This window comes from Clavispora lusitaniae, assembly GCF_014636115.1.
Source record: "Clavispora lusitaniae strain FDAARGOS_655 chromosome Unknown tig00000003_pilon, whole genome shotgun sequence".
NCBI classification, from domain to species: Eukaryota; Fungi; Ascomycota; class Pichiomycetes; order Serinales; family Metschnikowiaceae; genus Clavispora; species Clavispora lusitaniae.
This window is the reverse complement of record NW_027093975.1, coordinates 1,053,521-1,070,426: the sequence shown is the minus strand read 5'-3', so window position 1 is coordinate 1,070,426 and position 16,906 is coordinate 1,053,521. Positions and strand designations below refer to the sequence as shown.

At 38.1% G+C, this 16,906-nt stretch overlaps 6 protein-coding genes across 6 annotated transcripts; 5 read left to right on the top strand and 1 right to left on the bottom strand. All coding sequences in view use genetic code 12, as the record gives it.

Moving 5' to 3' along the window:
• Positions 1-139: 139 nt before the first annotated feature.
• SRM1 (Ran guanyl-nucleotide exchange factor) lies at positions 140-1,624 on the top strand (the record flags this gene model as incomplete). The annotated part of the gene is made up of 1 exon (XM_002619318.2): positions 140-1,624. One exon carries the CDS (start codon positions 140-142, stop codon positions 1,622-1,624), a length of 1,485 nt encoding a protein of 494 aa, XP_002619364.2.
• Positions 1,625-6,399: 4,775 nt separating this feature from the next.
• Positions 6,400-9,006, top strand: GPI7 (mannose-ethanolamine phosphotransferase; the record flags this gene model as incomplete). Its single annotated transcript, XM_002619317.2, has 1 exon — positions 6,400-9,006. The coding sequence occupies one exon, from the start codon at positions 6,400-6,402 to the stop codon at positions 9,004-9,006; it is 2,607 nt and encodes an 868-aa protein (XP_002619363.2).
• A 48-nt stretch (positions 9,007-9,054) lies between these two features.
• REI1 (Rei1p) lies at positions 9,055-10,242 on the bottom strand (the record flags this gene model as incomplete). The annotated part of the gene is made up of 1 exon (XM_002619316.2): positions 9,055-10,242. The coding sequence occupies one exon, from the start codon at positions 10,240-10,242 to the stop codon at positions 9,055-9,057; it is 1,188 nt and encodes a 395-aa protein (XP_002619362.1).
• A 127-nt stretch (positions 10,243-10,369) lies between these two features.
• RRP6 (exosome nuclease subunit) lies at positions 10,370-12,586 on the top strand (the record flags this gene model as incomplete). Its single annotated transcript, XM_002619315.1, has 1 exon — positions 10,370-12,586. One exon carries the CDS (start codon positions 10,370-10,372, stop codon positions 12,584-12,586), a length of 2,217 nt encoding a protein of 738 aa, XP_002619361.1.
• Positions 12,587-12,761: 175 nt separating this feature from the next.
• Positions 12,762-14,921, top strand: FOB63_000491 (uncharacterized protein; the record flags this gene model as incomplete). The annotated part of the gene is made up of 1 exon (XM_002619314.2): positions 12,762-14,921. The coding sequence occupies one exon, from the start codon at positions 12,762-12,764 to the stop codon at positions 14,919-14,921; it is 2,160 nt and encodes a 719-aa protein (XP_002619360.2).
• A 179-nt stretch (positions 14,922-15,100) lies between these two features.
• On the top strand, positions 15,101-16,867 carry HIS7 (imidazoleglycerol-phosphate synthase; the record flags this gene model as incomplete). Its single annotated transcript, XM_002619313.2, has 1 exon — positions 15,101-16,867. The coding sequence occupies one exon, from the start codon at positions 15,101-15,103 to the stop codon at positions 16,865-16,867; it is 1,767 nt and encodes a 588-aa protein (XP_002619359.2).
• Positions 16,868-16,906: the final 39 nt, after the last annotated feature.

Here is a 16,906-nt window from a genome sequence, read left to right as displayed (position 1 = left end):
TTAAAATATAACATAATGGTAGAAGTAATCTTTTGTATGGAGATGCGGTATACACACCCACCTCATTAACACTTCCAAAAAAAAAAAAAAAACAAATGTGCATACAGTTGAAGAAAAGAATTCGATAGTTCTGATCCTAATGGTTGCATTGAAAAGAAACGAGAAAAGGACCGGCTCACCATTAGCAAATGGTGGGGCTAAGAGAGCCAAATCTACAGCGTCGCTGGTTTTACATTCGTATTCTCGATTGCCAGATATCAACAATCATCCCGTCACTAAGACTAAGCCGTTAAATATCTTCGTATGGGGCACAGGTTCTATGTGTGAGCTAGGCCTCGGACCTGATGCTAAAACTAAAGAAGTGAAACGACCACGCTTAAACCCTTTCCTTACGAGTGAGAAGATCAAAGCCGATGGAATAGTTGACTTTGCTGTTGGCGGAATGCATGTGCTTGCTTTGGACTCAAACAATAACGTTTGGAGCTGGGGAACCAATGACAGCAAGGTTCTTGGCAGGGATACTTCAAACGCTAAAGAAAATTTGAAATCGATGGACAAAGATGATTCGGACGACGAGGACGGAGATTTGAACGAAGCAGAGTCGACTCCTGGAATGGTCGAAAATCTCCCTAAGATTGACGCTCATATTGTTCAGCTTGCTGCAACGGATAACCTAAGTGCAATATTATATAGTAACGGCGATGTTTACGCATGGGGTACTTTTAGATGCAATGAGGGCATGCTCGGCTTTTCGAAATCAACCCGAGTTCAGGAAACTCCCATCAAACTCGCCAGCTTGAAAAATATTGTACAGCTAGCAGCAGGTAAAGACCATGTTTTGGCATTGGATACGAAGGGAATTGTTTATGCTTGGGGTAATGGACAACAGTTCCAATTAGGAAGAAGAATTTTAGAAAGACATCGGTTGGCAGCATTAGAGCCTCAACAATTCGGCCTCTATGATATCAAGTACATCTCTAGTGGAGATTTCCATTGCTTTGCGATTGATAGGGATGACAACGTATATACTTGGGGTTTGAATCAATTTGGGCAATGTGGGATTACAGACGAAAACGGAGAACTTGAAGATGGTTCCTTAATTGTTAAACCAACATTAATTCCGAAATTGAAGGACTTAAAGATTATAGAAATTGCAGGAGGAGAACATCACACTTTAGCACTTTCTTCTAATGGTGATGTTTACTCATGGGGAAGATATGACATGAAGGAAATTGGTATTCCAGCCGATAAGCTTCCAGACTCTACATACAAGGATCAACATGGAAAACCAAGATCAGTACCTGAGCCAACTCGCATTGAATTTGCCAATAATGAACAGGTAAAGATGAAAACAATTGCTGCTGGATCCCACCATTCATTTGCTGTTACGGTTGATGGAATGGTGTACTCTTGGGGTTTCGGTGATACTTATGCTCCTGGTCTTGGTCCCATAGATGGAGATGTTGAAAAACCGACGAGAATCGTTAATACCGCGACTAAAGAAATGGACATTCAAATCATAGGAGCCGGCGGACAATTCTCAGTAAGTGGAGGCATAAAAATAGACGAAGATGCCGCTGAGGACCGTCTCGAAAAGTACGAAGACATTGACGCAAAACAGTGATTCAAAATTTGTATAGCTATAAGTTTGTTTTTTTTATTTCTTCCAAGCACAAACCAATCCTTCTTAGTTCATTATTTCTAAGACAGGCCCGTGAATGCTCTCGTATAATACTCTTCATCTCACACCGCTACCTCTCAAAAAGGACAACCAAATATTCGCTAATAGACACCGCGCACAAAACTTATCGGGTATTTATTCATTAACAGAGGGTGGACATATACCCCCTACAATTCATAACATTTAACATGATTTGGAAAATCGATACCTATTCAATGGGTGAGCTCATTTTTACTATCGAAAGATTATCACATACATACATATACATATATAGAGATACCTCTCTAAATAACCTGCGTTAAAATATACAAATATATACTATTACAAGTTACAAGTTATTTAAAAACACGAACTACATCAAAAATAACTCAATATAATCTCTCAAATTCACGTCAAAGAATACTAAAAGATTCCCTCAAATTTAAGTCGAAATTATAATCTTTCAGCACACACGGTAATACATTTAATTATCACTTTAATGTAAAAAACTACATTTCTCTGCTGTTCATGTTTAAGTTTAAATACTCTCGTCTTCTCTTATGTATTAAACCACTAAAATACATCACCATTTTTTATAAATCTTTGCCCTTATTCCCACTCTACCCATTTAGCATCCTCAAATTATCAAATTCTATAAAAGTGGCGACAATTTTGACCGTTGACTTTGAGAGCACCTATGCCCCTAGATGATGAATAACTCGTTTCCTTAAAAGAAAGATTAGTTCATCAAACAAAGGCAAATAGAAACAAATCATCAGGAAACATTGCAGTAACATGACACAAAAGATAAAGGAAGGGTACAGAAATAAAAAGGAAATCATTATTTATACTTGCAAAATTATCATAAATTCACCCAACACTATATCGATTAATGTTCTTTAAGTACATTATCAACATGGTTTGATAGAACTTACATCCACCCAAATGTCATTTGAAACATTGGCAATATCAAAGTCAAATAATTCTTCCAAATTTACCCCATTTCATTCCAAACAAATCCTTCACGTAGATTTAGAATAAAATAATTACTCAACTATGAATAATAGAATGTTATTTAGTACATTACATTTACCCCAGTACAAATGAAAAAAAAAAAAAAAAAAACTAACTACCGACACATCTTAAGAAATATATATGTGATTTCAAGAATGTGTCTCTAATAAATAAACAATGTGTGTCTTTCATAAAAAAAATGCAACAAAAATGGTAAATAAAAAACGTCCACTACGCCCCAAATACAAAAAAAACGTATGTTAAAAAATGTTGAAATAAATTAGAATTTCGAACAAGACCACGACCATTTCGTAGCAATTCGAATAAATTTTACACAGAGTACCATAACTCATTTACAGCAAAACAAGTTTACAAATATCTAATGCAGAAGTCACCACTACCTAATGATCTAATGTTCAGAAAATTACAGAGTTAACAACATTACAGAAAATCATCCAAAGACACACCGTTGTAAACAACGTATAGATAGCATGAGCTTCCATAATTATTTTTTCAATACCCCGCCATATTAATAATCATCGAAAACAACGTACATTGCTGGTAAGATGCAAAATAGTGTAATTTCATCATAACGTTCACAGCGTTTACTTAAGGAGAATAACGTAGGGAATCTACATTTCATGAGCTCCCTAAAAAAATAAAACACTATTCAAATTTGATAAGTATACAGCATCTATTTACAGCGTAGAAACGCTAAATCTCATTGTAGCAAATATCTACTTGCAAGAAGACATACAATCCAAATAGATAAGGTTCATATTTCGATTGATGATCATGTTTGCCCACTAGCTTTGGATTCAAAATTTAAAAATGAAAGACGAAATAGGAAACTAGAATAAAACTACTTTTTTTGCCCAATCATTAGAGAATATTCATTTTTACTCTATATATTTAGACACATTCAACGGTATCAAGAAACGCTTGGTACTCAAACATTAAATTGTATATTGATAAGACGACTTTTCATGTAAATGTAATTGATCTTTTTTCGGAATTTGATTTAAGCTCGTTACTACTAACCTCGCTTCTTAGCATTTTTATTTTCTCTGTGTGGTGGGAATATAGTAGCATAATCCCTAAGACTAACCTCGTATATTGAATGCTGTAATACTTTGGAACAACTTTAGTGAGCAAACAAAGAACTTCAGGGCATAAACATTAGTGGTCTGGAAGATTTTAACTTATGCCATTAATTGTAGGGAGTTATACATTGTAAGAATCAAATGTAATACAGTCTTTACATAGTGTTTATCGTACAAAATTATATTAAACGAAACAAGAACAACCAAACAAGGGAACGTATCTAAAGCAAATTAACCATGCAAATCTTCCTTCATTTCTTCGATTAAGCTTGAGCATTGTCTTAGGAGAGACGGAATTCTCATCGTTCCTTTGAATTTTCGTCGTTTCAGATGAACACGCAGTCTATAGCATTAGATTTAACCACCCTCAGGTGTTCCTATTAGTGTCTTCAATTTTATTCTTTTGGTTAGAAAAGTTTTATGGGTGTAGTTAAGATTTATTTTTTCTCAGGTTGAATAGTTAATTTCGTTTCGTCTATTATGTTTTCCTTTTTTTGTATGAATAACAACTGTGAATTTTGTATAGATTTAAATTAAAAAAAAAAAAAACTATACATACTATTTAGGCCTTCAGGAACTAAGGATATCTTTTTAAAATGAATCTCCTGGATTGCACACTTGGTTTTAATGTTTATTTCATAATCTTGTTTTGTGAATAGCGCATGTATATGAGATTATAAGTAAATGAACTAAGATTATCTTCCCTTCGTACCACATGGTCATGTTAGTGTATCTTTTCCAGTAATGCTCCCGCAAAATTTAATACGAGTGTATTTCGTCAGAATCGTCTTCATAGTACAGTGCCTACATTATTCATTGAAACTAATCAACAGAAGTATATCAAACCGTAGCATCAAGACAATGAAGAACTGGAGAGGACCGAAAGCTAGAACTAAGACAGGAGAATTGATGAACGAATTTGGATGTATTAATTTGTGAACTTAAAGCTCTATGAGCTAAAAGGACTTCTTAATGCCACTAAAAGTTAAATCTATGCTTTGAAAAGGCGGTTGGTTGCTGTCTTTCCCTCTTGATTTGAATTGTTTTGGGAAGCATTCTCGGGCACTAGTACCAGTTTATTATTTACAGAATATTGGCGAAAGACTAAAACTTGTTTTTGTTCAGATGATTCTACGAGCCGTGTACAAAGCGATCTTACTAATAAAGTATTACAGTAGGTTCAACTATGGGTCTTTCTTTGGTAGAAAAAGGTGGGTCAGTTCGTGGGATCCTCACAGTAGAGCCAATCCATTGATTCGCATTGATCAGTAATCTACAATATTATTGATCAGAATTTATCAATCAAGCTGGGGATTTGGTATAGTTCAAATTCAGTTGACACTCTCTCCTTACCACCTATGAAGAGTGGTGCTTCCTTATTCTTTTCAATTGCTTCCCTTGCCTTTGGATGAGGATCTTTCCATCTTCATGCCCTTCCTCTTTCTCTAGTGGCAAAAGCAGAACTTTCCATCTTCGGGCCCTTCCTCTTTCTCTAGTGGCAAGCTAGTTTTATATCTTCAACAAGTTCAAACTATATTTTGCAAAGACAGTTACCGCGTTGGTGAGGATAAAAGTGAAAGGGAGCGTACTGATTGCATTGAGGCATTGCATTCGTTGGGGCTGGATTACTAGTTGCTATTTCTTGGATTCATAGTAATGACTTCTTAGCTTGAAAGCAAAAATAGAGATGTAGATAACTTCAAAAGATGCACAAGTTCGAAAGCATCATGTCGCATTTATTACGCAAATTTGTTTGTGATACCCGTTGACGATTTCCTATTTAGACTTGAAAACTATTTGAAGTGGGATATCTCGACAGTTAGTTAGTATTACATTGATCGCGTCTTGAATCGGAAAAAAGGTTTGGTTGTAAAGCGATTTTGTATTTTTTTCTGTATTGGTCAACGCGCAACAAAAATTGAGAATATATTGGGAAGTATATTCAAAAACAGTAGTATAAGCGAAGCAAAGAGTTCACATTAATTTATTACGTAGCTACAATCACATTACCTCCAAATTGCAACAGTAACTTAGAGATGAACTTCTGGTATTCTTATACAACAGAAGTAACTCTGCCAATGACCTTCAATTCAGAACATACTGATTCCACTTAGTCATATTTAAAAGTAGTTGACATTGCCTCAGAACAATCAACGGTCTTGGCGAGTGAAGCGACAGGTTTTACAGTAACTTGGTGGTGACTCACTTGGTTACGCACTTCATTGTATACTATTTTCCTGCCAATCACTATGAAAAAAAGATGATAGCTTACAGAATTCCTGATCGCCAGATCTTTTCTACGATGAGTGCATTCTTGAAAGTCTTAAAGACCCTGTTATCTGGAAATTGACTTTATCCAGATTGAAGCAGAGGCTTGATATACCTAAGAATTCATTGATCACCAAGCCTTCATTACTGTGAGTTCTAAAGTATGGTTGTTTCTTTTCAGAGAGATGTCCCTCTACAGTCGTAATTAATTGCGGCAGTCGCTCCATGAACGTGAGAGGAGACAATTACCACTTCATTTATATACAGACACCAAAGAAACGAGACGCGAAATTTATACGGAAGACCGCGTATCGAGATTATCCTAAAAGTTAACCAATTTCAAGTTGTTTGTGAATGATGACAACGTGGTGGAGCCTTTTGGCTAGCTGCTTGCTTCAGATATTAGGGTTTTGCATCTTTCTCAAAGGTTTCTTTCCGTCAAAAGTGGTATTAGATGGGTTTAGTGAGTTCAGTGATCTGTACTCCCCTTTTAATGTAGATGGAAAGGCCCAGTTTGACAAGGTGATCTTCATGGTTGTTGATGCCATGAGATCTGATTTCATGTTTTCTGAAAATTCGAATATGAAGTATTTTCACTCATTAGTATCAGAAGGCAACGCTATACCGTTTACAGCATATTCAAATCCTCCTACTGTCACCCTTCCGAGATTAAAAGGCATCACGACGGGCGGAGCGCCCAGCTTCGTTGACGCCATATTAAATGTTGCTGATGATAAAGATGATTCTCAAGGACTCTCCAAAACGGATTCGTGGATATCTCAATTCAAGCGTAAAGGGCTGAACCTTCACTTTTATGGGGACGACACTTGGCTCAAGCTCTTCCCTCCTTCAGAGTTTTTTGACAAATATGAAGGCACAAACTCCTTTTTTGTTAGTGATTTCACAGAAGTGGACTTCAATGTGACCAGGCATTTGGACTCGGAATTGAATGATTCCACATGGGATGCACTCATTTTACATTACCTCGGATTAGATCATATTGGCCACAAAGGGGGTCCCGAATCGGTGTATATGAAGCCGAAACAAATGGAGATGGATGACGTGCTTAAACGAATTTATGAATCTGTCTTAGCAAAGTCAGAAAATACTTTGATGGTTTTATTAGGTGACCATGGAATGAATGAGATCGGAAACCATGGTGGCTCTTCTCCAGGTGAAACGCATCCAGGAATGGCCTTCATTTCATCAAAGTTCTCTCAGTCACTATCAAAAAAGCCCTTCCCGGTGTCTGGTACTGAAAATTATGAGTATTACTCAGTGATTTCACAGATAGACCTAGTACCAACTTTGGCTTCCTTGCTTGATTTCCCAATTCCTAAAAATAACTTAGGCATAATAATTCCTGAGTTTTTAGATCTATGGGGCAATGAGGTACAACAGAACAGAATCCTTTTGGAGAACTGTAATCAGTTGATGAAACTATTAACTTCAAAATTCTCTCCTGAAGCTGAAGAATTACAGAACTTCGAGGTTTTGCTTTCACGTCTTCAAGAGACAACAAAAAGTGGAAAGGAAGAGTATTATTCCTTCCTAACTAGAGCACAAGAATTGTTAGCCGAATCAGCTACAAACTACTCGTATTATGATATTTGGTTTGGCGTGATTTTGATAATGTTCTCATTCATTTTATCTTCCCTCCAACTCATCAATTTCTTTGAATGTGACCAGCGAGTATACTGTGGGGCAAATGTTGTATTTGTATTGTCTACTCTCGTTTACTCCTTTCATTTCCATGGTTCTTCATTAATTGAAGAAGAGTATCAGATTTGGTGGTTTTTGACGATAACTTTCCTTTCATTCTTTCAAATTTCTGTTAAGCCAAAAAAATTTAGCCTTTTTGTGAAATGTTTACTTGGAGTACGGGTTATACGCGCGTGGAGCAATACGGGTCAGAAATTCAGCACTCCATTGACCGTTTCCACAACACTTTGCAACTTTCCCAACGTTTTGTGGTCTTTGAACTGTTTGACTTATGTGACCATATCCTGGTTGGTAGCCTTTGAAGGTGGCTGGCAAAATCTATTTTCACGAGATAAATCAAAACTACCAACAAAAGCTTTAACAAAGCTTGTTGCTTGGGTAATAGCTTTAAGCATCAGTATCCCTTCGTTCATATTCAAGATTTGCCAATATTACATTGATGGGAAAGATACCCCCGTTTGGATGAAATTTCTGATTGAGATATTTACTTCGTTACTCGAAATTGAGGCCGATGACAAGAAGGAGATTCAGAGGGTTAATATCAGTCTCTCTAAAACATTTTTTGCAATTTTTGTTGCATTTTGCGCGTTGCGTATTCTTATCAACCAATGGCATAACAACATTAGATCTACTTTGATTACTGATTTGGTCAACATGATCACATTTTTACTTATTCATCAGTCTAAGGCGGAAGTTATTCCCCTCTTCTTAGTGTTTTTAAGTGTAAGACATTCTTTTCGGGGACTCATTAAAGAATCTACTTCGTTGAACATCAATGAGAAGGTTTTATCTATCACTGCTTTCATGTTGTGTATGCAAAATTTGTCGTTCTTTTCAATTGGAAATACCAATCTGCTTGCAACAGTAGATTTGTCCAATGCATATAACGGTATTGCAGAGTATGATGTCTTCTTAGTGGCCTTCATGACATTCATCTCGAATTATGCAGTGGTCATTTTTTGGTCATTTACGGCACTCGAACTCATCTTTGTTACAGTTGGGGAATTGGCTCCAACCAATTTCAAAACCCAATTCAGAAACGCGATCCTTGGGCGCTCCATATTGACGACATTTTTTTATGGATTATCTATGATGAGCTTAGTTGGTTCATGTATTAACTTGAGATTTCACTTATTCATCTGGTCCGTTTTCAGTCCAAAATTACTATACTTTGCAAGCTGGTCCATCTTAGTTAACATTGGTATTGACATCATTATTGCCAGTTTATTCTCTATTTAAAATACACACATAAGCATCGCTGAAAATTTATTACCCATGAGCAATCGTCTATTGTAGAAGTGGATCCCTAAAATGTGGTTGATTGTTAATGAACTTAGCCGCCCTTCTATCATTAACATCGTCTCTCTTCTTCTCTCTTCCCCATGCCCTTTTCTGAAGGGATAACTCCTTTTTGTCTTTCGCAGAAACAAAATGCCTCGACTCTGCAGCGATAACGGTACCTTGACCTTCGCTGAGAACTTTTTCAGGAGGGAGATTTTGACGATAGTACTTCGCCATTGACCTATGACCCACAACAGCACCAGATGGTAACACAAGTTCCACCCCCATGTTTATTATTGGATTTTCATCAACCGGTATGTCATCTTGGGCCTCATCTTCAGATTCCTCGTCCCCGGACACATCTTCCCAATCTTCATCATTCGCATCCGAATTAGGAGGCAATGGAAGATCCTGGTATGTAGAGGAAAAGTCATAAAAATCAGAAATCTCTAACTTCTCATTTTCGGTTTCGTAAGGTATTTTCATATGGCGCTTAGTCTTCATGTGCTCCCTAACAGCTGCAACATTCTTACCCTGGTAAGAACACACTAGGCACACATTTCCGAGTCCTATTTTCTCTCCCAAATAACTTAAAAGACCTTCTTTGTCAACCAAATATTTAGTTTCAGGAACATAAAGCCCATGGTCCTTGAACATATGACTAATATTCTCATCCACTGTTTCAAAGACAACCGAACTTTTTTCAGGACAGAATAAACATGTAGTAGGAGTGATTTCAACCCTGTTTGCAAGTTTTTCCTTAATGACGTCTTCCTCTGTGATTTCATCTTCCTTAGAAGTATCTTGGTGAGTAACTTCATCCGTACTAGATACATCTATTTTACTCTTGCTGTCACCTGTAGGCGAATCAGACAGGTTTTCTTGCTCCAAAGTCAACTTAGATTGAATAGCTTTTCTCACAGCGAGAAGCTCTTGTTTTTGTTTCTGCAAAGCCTCCTTCTGCTGGCGTCTCAAGTCTTTCTTAGTAAGTTGCTTTCTGGTGCTGCTTTGGCTACCTGCTTCTTCTGCACTGGAATGCACAGCAATTTTCGAGTTGAATGTGGCCTCATCAATTGCTGGAAGTTGAGCAACTCTTCTTTTCAAGTTGTATCTATGCCAATCGGACTTCATATGATCCCTTTGGCCAGTAGCATCATTAAATGCCAAACCGCAACTAACACAAGTGTAGTTCATACTATTTAGGTTGAGAAGCGTAGTATTGAACCGGAGAGATGCTCATCGCCGCACTTTTTTTTCTAACCTCATTTTCGCGCAGGCCTCTCGAGAGATATATTCAACCTCACCTTTACTGCAAAGCACTATGTCTGACAAGCACGCCTTATTCGACACAGTGTTCCCCAAAACCGTGAAAGCGGTTCGTGCGGCATCGGCTCTAGCTGCTCAAGACATTAACTTCTATACCTCTTTAGATAAAGGTATCTCAAGCGACGTTAAGGATGCTTCCAGTTCGTTACTCGCGTTAGCAAACAAATTACTTTCGAAGACTACGAAAGACTTCGAATTCATAGAATACGGAGAAGAAAATATCGTGAGCAAATTGAATTGGAAAAGAGTGTCAGATGTGTTGGATACATGCTTCGAGAAAGCAGACTTAGCATTGGACGAAGTGAAGAACCCGCAAAGGGCACTGACATCGCACATGATATATTTGAAAGATTCGTCAGATGAGAAAAAAGCTACTGAAGTGAAAGTTAAGCCTCAAGAAAACTTCAGAAGTACAGTTGATAATAGCGACTCCCTGCCCTTCAAACCTCGATTGGAGAACAAACCTTACGCGCTCAAGTCTCTCGAAGAATCCCTAAAGTTGCGATTTCCAGATCCCACAGATGATGGGAAAGTTTCTGCTCCACATTATGCCCACCCATACGAGTTTGAGATTATGAACCAGCCTTATCCAGAACTGTGTTTGCAGGTTAACAAACCAGTACCATCTACGGATTGGGCAACGACTGCCGCCAAGTGGGTTGATACTGTTGATGCTCTCCAAGAGATGATAGAGGCATTACGGTCGCTGACAGAGATAGCTATTGATCTTGAACATCACGATTACCGTTCGTATTATGGTATTACATGTTTGATGCAAATATCTAACAGGGAACAAGACTGGATTGTTGATACTTTAGCCCTACATGATGACTTACGTGATTTAAATGAAATATTTGCCAATCCAGCCATTTTAAAAGTTCTTCACGGTGCCAATATGGATATCATTTGGTTACAGAGGGATTTAGGACTTTACATTGTCTCCTTGTTTGACACGTACCATGCATCGAAGAAATTGGGATTCCCTAAGTTCTCTTTAGCATATTTATTGGAGAACTTTGCACATTTTAAAACCTCCAAAAAATATCAACTAGCAGACTGGAGGATCCGCCCTCTTACAGACGCTATGATGCAGTACGCTAGAGCAGATACACATTTCCTTTTGAATATTTACGACCAACTTCGTAACAAACTTTTGAACGCAGGACAAGGAAAGGTCCAAGAAGTCTTATATGAGTCTAGAAAAGTGGCATCCAGGAGATTTGAGTTCAACTCATTCAAGCAAGACCAGACGGATAACTGGATGCACCTGTATGGTGGAATGGGACAAGAGAGATGGGTAATGAATCAATACAACATTGAACCGGAAAGAATTGAAATTGTGCAAGCACTCATAAATTGGAGGGATAAAGTTGCCAGAGAAAAGGATGAATCGACGAGATATATCATGCTGAATCAGGTTCTAGCAAACTTAAGCTCTTTAGTTGCCCCAGTAGATGCATCGAAGGTTCATAATGCTGCGGGAAGTCAATACCTGATTGTGCGTCAGAATTCTAAAGAGTTGGCCGAATTGATTGAGAAGTACTTAGCCACTGTTGGTCACTCTGCGAACAATGAAAATGTGACCTCTTTTGATTTGACTGAGGTAAACTATGACAAGGCCTCCGAAATATCCAAACACTTTACGGATCTCACAAAAAGTGTACCAACAGCAACGAATCTATCCCTCAGTGACAAAGACTCCCGTTTGCTCTCAAAATTTGCGGGAAAGAGTTTTTCTCTTAGTGCTGAAAGCTTCGAACCATCAACAAACGAGCGTATACGTATTTCACAAGAGGAACTTATGAAGAGGGCCACACTTTTGCTGGAAAGCCTTGCTGAAAATTTGACTTCCTTTGAGATAGAAAACGAAAAGTCAAAAATCGATAACATGGAAGAAGCAGAGGAGAAAATCGATAAGTCTGCCACAGAAAGTCCACAACGGCAGTCTTCGGAAGAAGATAAAGACGCAATTGTCGTGCTTTCAGGAAAGAAGTCCAAGAAATCTTTTAACAAAAAACAATCTACTGCCGATGAAGAATTATTCGACTATTCTACTGTTGAAGAGAAGGTGTTAGCAAATGTGAAGAATGGCAATACCAAGAAAAGATCATTTGATCCTTTCAGTAGACAGGGCACGGGTCCAAAAGCAGCGAAGAGAAGCAGAAATGTCCCCACAGGTAAGTCTACATCTTTTGTGAAGAAGAGGAACTAAATGTATGGGAGACTTGAGCTGCATAATTCTAAATAAATTCGTCAAACTTTGTATAGTGATGAAGTAGATAAATAATCATGAGAATCGATATGCACTCACGTAATTTAATGCTCACCTTATGCATACAATCCGCTTTCCTTAACAGATTAACTAGTCCACGCGAAGTGACTCTGAGATGAACTTTTACATCGTACCGTCGATGCTGTATCAAGCCCAGCAAAAGATGAATAAGAATAAGAGAGAGAAACAGAAACAACAAGGAGATAGATCCCGCAAAGGGTCATCTGTAAGTGACAAAGCTGGGTCACGTTCTTCGAGGTCAAGTGCAAGTATCCATTCTTCTAATGAAGCAAGCCAATCAATCAAAAGTTTAAATGAGCCAAGTCGGCCAATGCAGAAGCTTTTAGGTTCCAGGTCAAGCGGAAGTATGGAAATGACTCCAGTAATTTCAGAACTGGATGCAACAAACTTCGAAGAAGGGACGGCCCCAACGTCACTGTCATCCATGAAGATTGATGTTTCACCACAAACAAAAATAGGTTCTCATTCGAGTCTGATCAACTCTGAGGGTTCGATTCCTATTTCTCCGAATAACGTTACAAAGAGCGCGTCTTCACAGAATCGGCATTTATCTTTCTCTCAAGTTCCAACAGCTTCAATGGAACCACAATATCCTCCAGAATCAATGAGCCCGAATAAGAGAAGGGGAAAAATGAATACCAATTTTGAGGTACCGCCATTTCAACTAATCACAGACTTGTCTATACTAAACGATGATGTCATCGCAAAGAAGAACTTTTTCAATCCTCTGATACTTGACAAACGGTTTCACAACTATTTGAACTGGCTCAGCGAATACCAATCAAGTGATCCATTAAACTTTGCTGCTGTTCGAGCGGAATCAATGATGAAATTGATCAAGAGACATGGAACCAATTACTTTCAAAAAGCCAGCGGTGACGGTCTGAATCATATCGAGGATACCCGCTATTACGAAGGATTGCTAGCATATGAAGCTATGCAATGCAGAAGCTTTATCAAAGACCTCCTTTACTTGGATTCAAAGAAAAACTCTCACAAAGAACCTTTAATCTTCAACGAAACCTTAATACAGCTCAATTTTGCTAACTATGTCTGGTATCTCCTACGGCTACCTAACATCTCCTTGAATGATCTGAAACAGCTAGATGAAATTATCTCCAAACATTATCATTTTAAAGCAGCTTTCGGTGAAGTGAAAGATGCATTATACAACCTTAATATGGAAAGCTATTCCGGGGATATTTTAAACTCTACTGCAGGTGCTAATCTCTTGCTACAATCAGTAACTAAAGTGGCGAATGAATTCATGATCCTTGAAAATTACTTGATCCATATTCTCAACAAATTTGGAGGAAATTCCCTCATTGAACATAGGGTCACTAAGCATTTGTTTAGCCTTTTTGATTTGAATCTTAAGTTGGAGAATACAGAGTCTTTGAAGGTACTACATTATAACATGTTTCTTAGCGATCATTATTCGTGGAACCTTGCGATTAATATTCCATTCGTCCGTGTTTTTGAAATGAACGTGCATAATGAACTAAAGGATTCAGTTAATGATATGCTGGCATATCAAGAACAGCTAAAATCCAGTAATAAGAAAACCACATTTCTGAATAGAGACAAGCAACTTTTTGATGATTATTTCAAGAATCTTGATTTGCAAGATTATGAGCAATATAGAAGTATGTCAGGGAAGGATTTTGTCGAATTGCAAAAGAGCGCTTCTGCTCGTATTCACAAGTTTTCGAGCATGTTAGATGATGCAACCATCAAAAATCATCACAAACCTCCAAACTTCGAGTACTATTCAGAGTCATTGTCAACGATTGCATCCGACACTTTTCATGTTATACATTGCAGAGACGCTTACTTCCAATTAACACAGACTAACTACAAAGTTGTGTTGAGTGAGTTCCATCGACTCTTAAAGAGAGGAGGAATTCTCGAGTTACCTTTATTTATACCTGGTGAATCCCAAATTGACAACCTCAGGGAGGATACATTAATGGGAGTGGAGTTAGAAGCTCCAAAGCCTATTCCAAATTTTATTTTTACGATATGTGATGAGCTTTATTTGCTATTCGGTGCAAAGAACGTCAAGTATGCTGAGGTATTATTGTCACCGCAGAATATGATCAGCAATTTTTGGATCAACCATGTCAATTTTCTCACAAATGATGCATATGGTGACGTGAATGCCTTTTGTGCTAAACATCAATCTGATCAAATTCTCAGCCCTAACACAAAGGAGTGTCACTACTTTTACTATATTCGTGCAGAGAAAATCTAACTACTTAATCAAAGATCATTAAATAGCCGTTGATAGTTCTCTTATCCTACGATTGTTTATCAAAATAGGACGGATTAATAAATTATTGGTGTGCATGCATCGCACATAAACCGTACTGCGATACAGTGAGTCACCATCAGCATTGATAAGCAATCCTGAAGAGTTTTCTCGGTCGCCAAATGGATCAAACTGTTCATATTATTGATGTCAAGTGTGGCAACTTACAGTCTCTCTCAAATGCTATAAAGCGGATTGGAGACTACAAAATTGTGTTTATTGAAGATGCAAGTGACTTCACCAAATATGATGATAGTATCTCGAAATTGATCTTCCCTGGTGTCGGAAACTATGGTCATTTCGTTAAAGAGTTGAGTGAAAGAAATCTTTTTGAGCCAATTCGGACATACATCGAGAGTGGTAGAGATATAATGGGTATTTGTGTTGGTCTCCAGGCATTTTTCAAGTCGTCGGAGGAGAGCAAGGGAATTGATGGAATGAACCTCTTGGACTTAGATTTGCTAAAGTTCTCCAGCAATGACCCATGCTTTGCAGCACACAATCAGCTTAAATCTATTCCCCACATTGGATGGAACACAATCAGTGAGATTCACCATGATTCCAAAATCGTGGAATCAAACACAACACTTTTCAATCTAAATGTCCGTGACAAATATTACTTTGTCCACTCATATGCTGCAATTTTAAAGGATGAGAAGGCTGTTGAAAAGCTAAAAGCGGCTGAAGCAAAAGGATGGGACTTTGCTCTCTCAAAGTACGGTTCTGAAACGTTTTTGGCTGCAGTTGCTTATAAGGGTTTGTTCGCAACGCAATTTCATCCTGAAAAATCCGGAGTCGTGGGGCTTAAAATTATCAAGGCATTTTTGGAAGGACAAAAGTTCTCTGAGTCTAATGACATTTCTACTTCAAGTGTCGAAGGACTTGAAACTACAGTCGGTGGTTTATCCCGCAGGATTATCGCATGTCTTGATGTTCGAACCAATGATTCTGGTGACCTTGTTGTAACTAAAGGTGATCAATATAATGTGAGAGAAACATCTGAAAGTGGAGAGCTGAACGTCAGAAACCTAGGCAAACCCGTAGAGCTTGCCACGAAATATTACTTGCAAGGTGCTGATGAAATCACGTTTTTAAACATTACTTCTTTCAGAAATTCTCCGATCAAGGATTTGCCGATGCTTGAAGTTTTAAAAAGATCAGCAGCGCAAATTTTTGTCCCTTTGACAGTCGGTGGGGGTATCAAGGATATGGTGGATCCAGTCACCGGTGAACTATACCCAGCAGTTAAGATTGCTGACTTATACTTTCGCTCTGGTGCTGATAAGGTTAGCATTGGCTCGGAAGCAGTCACGATTGCGGAGTCATATTACGCCAACGGGAAGAAAAAGACTGGCAAAAGTGCCATTGAGACAATTTCTTCTTGTTTTGGTAACCAAGCCGTGGTCATCTCGGTTGACCCCAAGAGAAAATACGTATCCAACCCATCTGATACGTCCATGTCCGTTATAAAAATTGAGGATCCTAACAGCTTTGGTCCTAACGGAGAAGAATATTGTTATTATCAGGTCACGTCTCAAGGTGGCCGCAAAATCCACGATCTTGGAGCTTTAGAGCTTTGTCTTGCTTGCGAAGATTTGGGAGCAGGAGAAATACTTTTGAATTCCATTGATTACGATGGCACGAATATGGGATTTAATCTTCAATTGTTAAGACAAATCAAAGAAAACGTCTCGATTCCCGTTATTGCTAGCTCTGGAGCGGGGAAACCAGAACACTTCGAAGAAGTTTTTAAAATGGATTGTGGTGTTGATGCAGCGCTTGGCGCAGGTATGTTCCACAGAGGAGATTACGATGTGTTGACGGTTAAAAAGTACTTACAGGAACATGGAAACATGGATGTCAGGATAGACAATCAAATTGAATTATGATATACATCACAAATAGTTATCAATTAGACTATAGTCTGC